The sequence below is a fragment of the Echiichthys vipera genome (assembly GCF_963691815.1).
Source record: "Echiichthys vipera genome assembly, chromosome: 4".
NCBI lineage: Eukaryota > Metazoa > Chordata > Actinopteri > Perciformes > Trachinidae > Echiichthys > Echiichthys vipera.
The window spans coordinates 21,407,283-21,417,070 of record NC_139829.1 but is presented as its reverse complement, the minus strand read 5'-3'; the positions used below and the strand labels follow the sequence as shown (position 1 = coordinate 21,417,070).

At 38.0% G+C, this 9,788-nt stretch overlaps 1 protein-coding gene across 1 annotated transcript; it reads right to left on the bottom strand.

Moving 5' to 3' along the window:
• Window positions 1-2,088: 2,088 nt before the first annotated feature.
• On the bottom strand, window positions 2,089-9,121 carry cdk7 (cyclin-dependent kinase 7). The gene is made up of 12 exons (XM_083912474.1): window positions 9,010-9,121; window positions 8,751-8,810; window positions 8,410-8,443; window positions 8,252-8,319; window positions 8,048-8,116; window positions 6,034-6,144; window positions 5,777-5,895; window positions 4,699-4,798; window positions 4,510-4,596; window positions 4,264-4,413; window positions 3,262-3,400; window positions 2,089-2,482 (listed from the first exon to the last, which is right to left on the bottom strand). Exons 1-12 carry the CDS (start codon window positions 9,073-9,075, stop codon window positions 2,454-2,456), a joined length of 1,032 nt encoding a protein of 343 aa, XP_083768600.1. The 5' UTR covers window positions 9,076-9,121; the 3' UTR covers window positions 2,089-2,453.
• Between the last annotated feature and the right edge of the window lie 667 nt (window positions 9,122-9,788).

Below are 9,788 nucleotides of genomic sequence, written 5' to 3'. Positions count from 1 at the left end.
TTCATGGGAAAATATGCAGATCAATCAGAACCAGAACCGACAGATTGAAAAACAGTTTCTTCCCACAGGCAGGAAAACGCATAAACCCTCCTCCCCTCCATCCCCTCATAAAGTGCAATAACCCCTCCAGCCTCCACTTACTTTTGCACCGCTGTATAATACCACCTCATTGCGTAAATGTATATTTTATATTATGCTATTTTATATTTTGTATTTATTTTGCAAATACTTGAAAACTGCTAAATTGTGTTTAGTTGTCCAGAAAAAGAAATTACAATGAAAAAAAAAACACCCTATCTATTCATATGAGGAATGTGTGTCATTAAAGTCATCTACTCTTTGATTGTGGACCAGTTGGTGGGATGGTAATGGCCTAATAATCAGTATGAAAGAGAAAAGGTAGCGTACATGATCTTTTGTTGTTGGTTTTATGGCTCGATGATGATGTTACGCCCTTGTGTCATGCACATACAGTACAAGTGAGCAGCACATGTGGAAAGCTCCAAAAAAATAGCCCATACTGTTGTGAAGCGTCTGTCACATACAAGTTGTTTTTTTAAATAACCATTCAGGAATGAATATACTTGTTTATATGTATATACTTTCTATTTTTATGGTTAATAGTTTATTATGCTTAGGTTTATTTTTTACGCTTATGTTTATGTCTGTTTCCATGGAAGCACCGTCGAATTAAGGCAAATTCCTTGGCAATAAACCTGATTCTGATTCTGATGAAGAGCATTTTACTAAAAGGTGTAGCCGTTAAGTCACGATAGGAGCAGTAATTCATGAAATTGTGCTCATTTGCAATCTCATCCATGTGACATAAAAAAGTCTTCAGGGAGACTAGTAAGGCTGCACACAAGAATCTTTAACATTTGGTTAAATTCTGCTTTATATAAGGCTCCACATTGTATTATTTCTGATGAAGTCTTAATCATCCCGCCTCAGATCATCCTACATGCTTATCTTTCTGATTCAGATACATGAGCAAGTATGACTTTCTCCCACAAACCCCGTGCTCATGTTTTGTAACAGCATGTGGGCAACATTGTGTCGGTTCCAGCGGTGGCTTTCCTGGCCAGTGAAATGGCCTTTGCATGAGCCTGAGCTGATAAGGCTGCTACTGTAGCTCTCTCCGACTGTGCTGCTATTTGCTAAACCCGCCACCTGACCTAGTCACCCAACACATTCACACACACATAAAGTCATTGTGCCCCCTCTCCGTGCTGTATTGTTGACATTTATAAATAGGCATGAATCACAAAGGGGGCCTACATTCTGGACTTAGGGGACTAAGACCCTTAGATTCAGGACCCTCTGTGCTAAAAACAAACAAAAAAAAACTATAAGCGACAGTAAATTGCATTATGTTTGGGATTTTCTTTTTAAATAAACTAGTCAGACATGCCTTCAGAGAAATTTAAGCATGATCTCATTGTGAACGCTGAAGCAGAAGACATTTAACATCACATAGAAAATATGAATCTGCACTGGCTTTTGTAGAGATTAGATTAATAAAGAAGGCTGTATTTTTGTCTGTTGCATTCGCTCATCTCTTCCTTTTAAACTGTCTTCTTCTCTAATCTGATCCTGTCTGACAGAAAACCAAAAGGGCAGCAGAAGGCCTGCCACAGCCCGAGTCCCCTGATATGTCAGAGCGCGTTGGATCGCAGTAACGTTGAAAAGAAAGGACAGGAAGGGAATGATCTAGTGGCACATTGTTGCATGACATTGTCAAGCCTAGCGTCACCCTGTCTGCCCTGAAGACAGGGCTTATGCCACACAAATACAGTCAAATGAACACCTCTGTCCCTGACTCTCACCAACATGATGAGTAAATAAACCCCAAGTATATTTCTGCCCCACACATATTCAACAGGTGAAGTAGACTTCGGGAATATGTGAAGGTGAAATGTGTATGACTATATTATTATTTGTAGCAGTAGTGTGTGAATTTACTCCCACTGAGGACAAATATTTCTTAATAAATCATGTGTTAAAATGTAGTTTCATAGGGAGTTAAGGTCTCAGCAGGAAAATTCCATAAATGCATTTGTACACCCACATGAAATAAACCAGGCTTGCTTATTTTTTTTTTCTTATTATTTTCAGTCACATAAATATACATATTACAACAGGCTCCCAGAGCTTAGGCATCATTGTTACAATGAAGAAAGACCAGAGCCAACACTGTTGACCTCTGTTGTACATCAGTTGATGGGATGCTTAAAAAAAGCAGCATCTTGGTTAGGTATAGCAGGCACAGTTCTCAACTGATTTAACACCTACAACCTCTCAAATGTCCTAGAGTCAACCACATCTGAGCCTTTTTCCCCTCCACTGGACTTCTTCTTTTTTTCATTCCAATGGATCCTGAGCAATGCAGGGAAAAGCTGAGCCACGCAAGGGTATGAAGATCGTGATCATCTGATTAACCAGGTCCCATCTGCTCAGAAAATGAGCTTCTTCTTCATCACAGCTGAAAATAACACAAAGATTACCGTTACAAAGCATAAAAAAACACTTCAGTACAATACAGTCCCATAGTGTATCTCCACTACATGGAAAACAAAAAACAAAGCTATATGAGCAATTTGATAACCACTAAAGTTTCCATCTACTGTAAGTATTTGGAAATTCTCGCTGTAATACACGGTAGCATAGAGTGAAGTGAATGCAGATATTTTCCAAACCACAGGAGGAGCAGGAAAAGCTTTGAACCACCCAGGTCCTCCTTCAGTAAAACTACCACAATCCACTAAACTGTATGTATGTGTGTGTGTGTGTGTGTGTGTGTGTGTGTGTGTGTGTGTGTGTGTGTGTGTGTGTGTGTGTGTGTGTGTGTGTGTGTGTGTGTGTGTGTGTGTGTGTGTGTGTGTGTGTGTGTGTGTGTGTGTGTGTGTGTGTGTGTGTGTGTGTGTGTGTGTGTGTGTGTGCAGCCAACACCCTTTGAATTGCTAGGTTCAATCGAGTGGTGTTCTAGATTTAAGACCGTAGTGTGCATAACCATGAGAAAACCGGCTCGGTGCACTTGGTTAAAATTCACAGCGTTTTATATGTACGTTCGATCTGAGTGGGATGTTTTAAAATGTCCAGTTACTTTCAAAATCGGCCTCAAACATTCTGTGATAGACACTGTGAAGACCACAAATTGTCTCCCAAATGTTTATTTCCTGTTGAAGTGCATGTGAATGGCACCACTGACAGGAAAATTGAAAATGTCTGTATAGCAACTATGAGCCATTATGTGTTGATTACTTGTCTCCAGGCACTCGATTTTCCTCTTGAGTTCGTTGGTTTCCTTCTCCCTCAGAGCCTCAGCTGCACAGTTGGGTCGGGGGAGTTGGGGACCAGGAGTGGGACCAGGTCGATTACTGAAGTACCTCATCTTCAGAGCCTGGAGAGCAACAGACGACAGTATAAACATGGCATCACCTGCTAATGGAGAGTCATTATTTAGGCACTAATGTTTTAAACATATACAGCAAGTATTTATCTGTGTACATAAATACACAGATGATGAGACTCTAAGTTTTGAATAAACAAAAAGCTGTAGGAAACCGTCTTCAAGAAATAAAAACACGTCATACATTGTTTTATTTCTTGTCCACCAAGAAGTTATGTTTTCAGTTTGGCTTGTTTGGTTCTCAGCAGGGTTACGAGAAAACGAATGGCCCAGTGTTCATGAAACTTGGTGGGAGGGTGTAACACGGACCAAGGAGGATCACATCTGAATCACAGGGCGAATACACTAAATAGGTTTCACTCATTAACATGGCAAGACCTGGCATTGCCTTGGCACAGGTCTGCACTCTCTGAGGTCTCATCTAGTTCTTTATTGTTTTTTTCTTTAGTTTTTATTCTATAAAGAAACTTGTTTTTAAAAGAGCTCTATAATTATATTATTAAAAGACGGGATACATTTTTATAATGATCAAACTCACCATTAGAAAAACGGTTTATTAAAATGTCTAACTTTTGATTGTATGATTTTCACACATCCAATCAGAATCTGCTATGGAAAATAGAAAATGTATCCTGAAAAAGGTGTTAATTTCAATATTAATTAAGTATTTTAACTACTTTGACTGAAACATAAATCCTTAAACAAAAATACACAGCATCCCGACATATGTTTTAGAAAATTAAATGCAATCCATATTTATCTTTTAACTGAAAATGTATAATGATCCAGAGACTTTAAGGCAAAGTGTTTGAAATTGTGAGAATATCTACTGGGAATTAGTGGTGACGTGTTACCTGTGTAGCTGTGGTCCTAGTCAAGGGGTTGAAGGTGAAGAGGCTCTGTAGCAGCTCTAGTAAATCGTCTCCGGCTGCACTAAATATATGTTCCAGAGGTGTGCCAGGAAGTATTTTGAAGGACACATAGTCTGGTAGACTACTCATTCCCTGCGGACATAAAAGACAAACAGATGACACAAGGATCTTCACATGTGAGCAAAGTAAAAACATCCATCACCTGGGGAAATAAAAAAAGATACCAACCGGCCATGTCTCTTCTGTGGGCGTCCCAAGAGCCTCAAAGATCTTAGTCAGCTGGTCAAGATCTGAGTCTCCAGCAAGAAATGGTAGCTACAGCGAAGAGGACGTTCAGAGACATCAGCAAAGATACAAAAATAACATTAGCATTTCCTGTTCCTGTAAAAATATCTCTTTGAAGTGAGGTTTGTGTACCCGAAGGAGTAACTCTGCCAAGATGCATCCCACTGCCCACATGTCAACACCCACACCGTACATCCTGGCACCAAACAGGAGCTCAGGGGAACGGTACCACCTAGGAAAAGGATCAATGAACAGAGAGACAGAAAGTTAGATTTTTTTAAACTCTTAAACACTCTTAAACTTCTTCTAGTAAAACGTTTAATTATTTTAACCAACACACTTGAGAAGACGAGACTTCCATGGGTTTGACAATGAATTTTTAAAAGTATGTGTATGTTTTAACCATAGAGCTGGGGATGATTGATGAAATTTACAATTATAATTTGGACTTTAAATGATTTTGACACGTGAAACAAGATAATCAAGATAAAACTATTATCGTGCCACATTTCGTTTCACAATGACGCTCTGATTTGGCTTAAGTTATAAACCCAGTGCACCCTGTCGTTAACAGCTGTGCACTTTTACCCGTTTTCGCTGATTTACTGACGGGATTATGTTGAAATTATGCTTAGTAGTTTTAAATAGATTGTGGAAATGCACCTTATTTAAGGATTTATTTTTGATCCAATTTATTTAAATGCATATAGATAATTTACTTAATTTATCCATTTTTAACCTTTTTTTTCTATTGTTTTGCAGTTTAATTATATTTAAAGTTCAAGAAAATCCACTGTTAAAAAAACATTTAAAAAAGTTCAATAAATCCTAAATGTTTCAAAGTCAATAAGTAATTGTGTTAAATAATTATGATCTCAATATTGACCCAGATAATCCAAATAATCTGTCAATCACCAATGAAACCTCTCGCATACAGACAGATTTCCAGCAGTTTGACATAATAAGAACCAATCATAACCGTGACAGCGTCACACGGCCCCCCCTGTCTGCAGGTAAACGCAGAGCGTTTTTTCAGGCTAATGACACTCAGACTAAACTGTCAAACTAGACGCTGTTGATCAAATATGACATGATTTAGATAAACTACTGCAAGCGTTTTCCCATGAGTGTACCAAAAACACAGGGGGGATTTGCGGATAAATCTAAGTTCTGTATTATTAATACAATAAGATGGACAAAAAGCACACACCTGGTGACAACTTGATGTGTGTAGACTCTATTGGGGCTGCCAAATGCTTTGGCCAAACCAAAATCAGCCAACTTTAACACTCCGTTGCCGTCTAACAGCAGATTGTTGGGCTTCAGATCCTGGACATACAAAGAAGCAAAATATAAATTATTGACTATGTTTGTGTATGTGTGAGTGTGTGTGTGTGTGTGTGTGTGTGTGTGTGTGTGTGTGTGTGTGTGTGTGTGTGTGTGTGTGTGTGTGTTAAATGCTCCTACCCTATGTAGAACCCAGTGTTGGTGCATATACTCTAATCCCTGTAGAGTCATGAGGGTGTAGGCTTTGATGTTGGCCGGAGTCAGGACTAAGCTGGTGTCCTTGATGATGACCTTCAAAACAAAAAAGACAAAGAGCCTTGACAAAGAGTCGGGCTGGATATCTGAAAACTAATAATCTGTGTCCATTATTTAATGTTTCTACATGTCTCTAGGCTACACGCTCAAAATCAAAATTACATTTATCAGAGCAGATAAGACAATTACAGACAGCTGGGCCATATCTCTGAAGGAGACACAGCTGCAGCCAAACTGAACCGCCCAATCCAGAATCAACCTCTCACCTAGAATCTTGTTTTTTCCACCGGCTTCAAAAACATTCAGTATCCTGCTACATCATTTTAACTCCCATAAAAGCACTGAACACCTGTAGTTGATAAGCTGGTATAACCAAATCTAACCATGTGGCCTAAAAATAGTTCTTCAGCACTGGTAATAAGATGAGCATCATATTTTGTTCTCACGTCCGTCCTGTCTGCCCGGTCCGTCTGCTGCCTGGGAGCCACTAATGGCATCATTTCATTGTAAGAGCCAAGAGTGGAGTGTTATTGATTTTTTTTAAAAAGTGTATTTAAGTTGTATTGAATCATTAGTCTGATGTATTGGTGGTGGGCGCCCATCTGGAGCCTTGTATGCTAAAACAACACCAGGGGGGGGGGGGGGGGGGGGGGGATAAAAGCCTTGGTGACCTTGCAGAACCACCTAATGGTGAGATGACAGCACTCACTCTGCTATCTTTGTCATCCTGCTCATAATGTACAGTACGTGCTGCTCTGTATGTCACCTGACTTTACACCTCTCAATCACATTTTTCCCCATTTATTGGCTCATTTTTGTTGCCTTCACAGATTGGAAGCTGAACATTTCATCAAACAAACTAATGTCACAGTTGTCACATACCTAAAGTAGTGGGGAAAAGGAATCACTAATGAAACCAAGCTTTTAATGCTCTTTCACTGATCTCTATAAACAGGGAGGTAATAAAGTCCAAAATTTCCATCTGGTGGCCCACTAATGAAAAGCAACAAAATGTTATTTTACGACAAGTGATGTGAATCTACATTCAGAGACAGCGTATAAGGATAATACACATCTGCACAGTGATGTGATTCAATTCAAGGAGGTGTTGACTCAACTCAATGGCAATCGTTGAGGCTGCATTTTGCGTTATTGATCTAATCATATAATATTGTACTATTGAATAGCATCCAGGTCTTGACAGTTGCCACTGGCAAAGACTTTGAGAAACTGGCAACAAACAACTTTTTAACATATAAAAATGGGACAGCAAACGTGACCCCAAAATAGATGCATTTTCAATATTGTTTCGGTCAGAACCTGAAACACACAACGCTGCACGAGCTTTGTGCGTTTACTAGCTAGAGATAAGCTAAGCAAATAAAGTTAATTGACAATGGAAATAACTAAAAGAAAATAGTTTTGTTTGGTTACTATAATAAAGCTTGTATTATTGCATGTCACATTGTTATTATTAAACTTATGTATAACTGCATAGTATCTAAATGAATTACTCAAAATATAACATGACTAAAAATGGCAACCATGTTTTCAGTTTCAGCGACCAAAAGTGGAGGTCTTTTAGAGACTTATGAATTGCTAGGCAAAAAAAGTAGGGTTTTTTTGTAGAGCCTAACAATAATATGCTAATATTTCTCTCCTGTAAAAGTTATAGTCTCGTGATGTTAAAGTTATTTTGGACATATTCAGAAAATCCAATAAAAGCTGTTGAAACAACACAATCATTTCTTGTCAAGATAAATTATTCAGGAAATCTGAACAGATCACAAACTCTTACAATTTAGTTAAATCAAAGTTAGAACAAACTAAAGCCTCAGATTGGACTGTTGTATGGGATTACATAATATATCGTGTAAATTAGACTATCCCTGGAAAGACACGAGCAGGCAGAAAGAGGAAAAGGTGAGGTACTACTCACCTCCAGATCTGTTTCCATGAAGTCAAACACCAGGCTGATGTTAGATTTGTGTCCGAAGGCATCCAGAAGCTGAAAACACACACAGCACATGAGTTCAAATGTTCAGTTAAAATTAGGAGAGTACTTAATATAGACTCACAAGTAAAACCAATAACATGAATATGAGGATACAAACATATTCTGACACAAGGAATGTTTACCTACCCCAATGATATTTGGATGATGCAGTTCCTGCAGCAGCTTGATCTCTCTTAGAGCAGTCCTATTAATACCTATTGAGAAGAGATTATGGTCATGCACAAGTGGACTGCACTGTCTGGTAAAAACATTAAATGTGTGCAATCAGGGAAATCAGAGTTTACCATCTTTAGCCTCAGTTCTGTGGCCAAGCTTAATCTGCAAGGGAAAACAACAGTTTGATATTTCTATTGTTTAATTTAGGATGTCCATTAGATTACATAAATACATCCACATTGTGTGTATAAAAATAAATACTATGTAATAAATAGTTCCACGTGGTCAATTAAATATAGCTCTACTGATAACGTTTGACACAAGCAAACAATGGACTCGTACCTGTGTCTCTATACTTAGGTAAACAAATTCAATCCACATTCATATACCCACTACTATAAGCAGCTTAAGTTAAACAAAGCATACAAATGCTAACTCAAATCTTCAAGCTTCAGTTAATTTCGCGTACCTTTTTAATGGCAACTATGGTATCAGTGGTTTTGTCCCTGGCTTTGTAAACTGTGGCGAACTGGAGGAGAGAAACAGAGAGTAGGAGGCACAGAAACACACATCCCTCACTGCTGCTGTGAGGACAATAGCAGGAATGCTTTGTTGACATTAGCAACCAGCTAACATGCTCCCTGCACAGACAAACAGACCCTGGAGGGGAAGAAAGTAACTTTGGACAGATAAAAAGACCGAAATCAATTATATGTGTCTCTGCTTACCTGACCCTCTCCCAGGAAATCCAGTTTCTCGTATCGCTTCGTCCTGGTTTTTACATCAAGCGCCATGGTAGCTAACTGTCAGTTTCACCAGGGCGCACTTCCGGTCTTGTTAAAGGTCCGACGCTTGTCTTTCCGGGTTAAAGGAGGTTTTATACTGACCAACATCGCCACCTACCGGTTACATTTGTCCAACAACTGAGAACACGCATCAACTTATAAAGGAGGTTTAGCATATATAAATAAGATTTTTTTTTAATTACAGGATTTTTTTTTTTAATAATAATTATTCTATTTTATGAGGAGACAGTTTTTCCCACATTAACTCTTATTTACTACTTTATTATGACTGTATGGAACTACTACTACTACTACTATTACTACTACTATGACTATTATTATAAATAATTTCAATTCAATTCAATTTTATTTACAGTGCTAATTCATAACAAAACTATAGAATAGTAGAAACAAGGACAGCTAAGGTGATGAATATGACAACGATAATAATAATAATAATAATAATAATAATAATAACTATCATTATTATTATTATAAAATATTTGGCATATTACATTTAGTAGGATTTCTTAAACAATACAAGAAAAGTAAATCTTTGCTCAAATCGTAGCTGTTATCAAATTATTAACAAATAGGGGAACTTATGCAGCAGGTTTAGCTGCCGACTTATACTATATTATGAATGACCTCGTCCCTATGTTTTTGTACTATCTTATTATTTTATAATATACATACATAATATTATTGTAGGTTTATTTTCT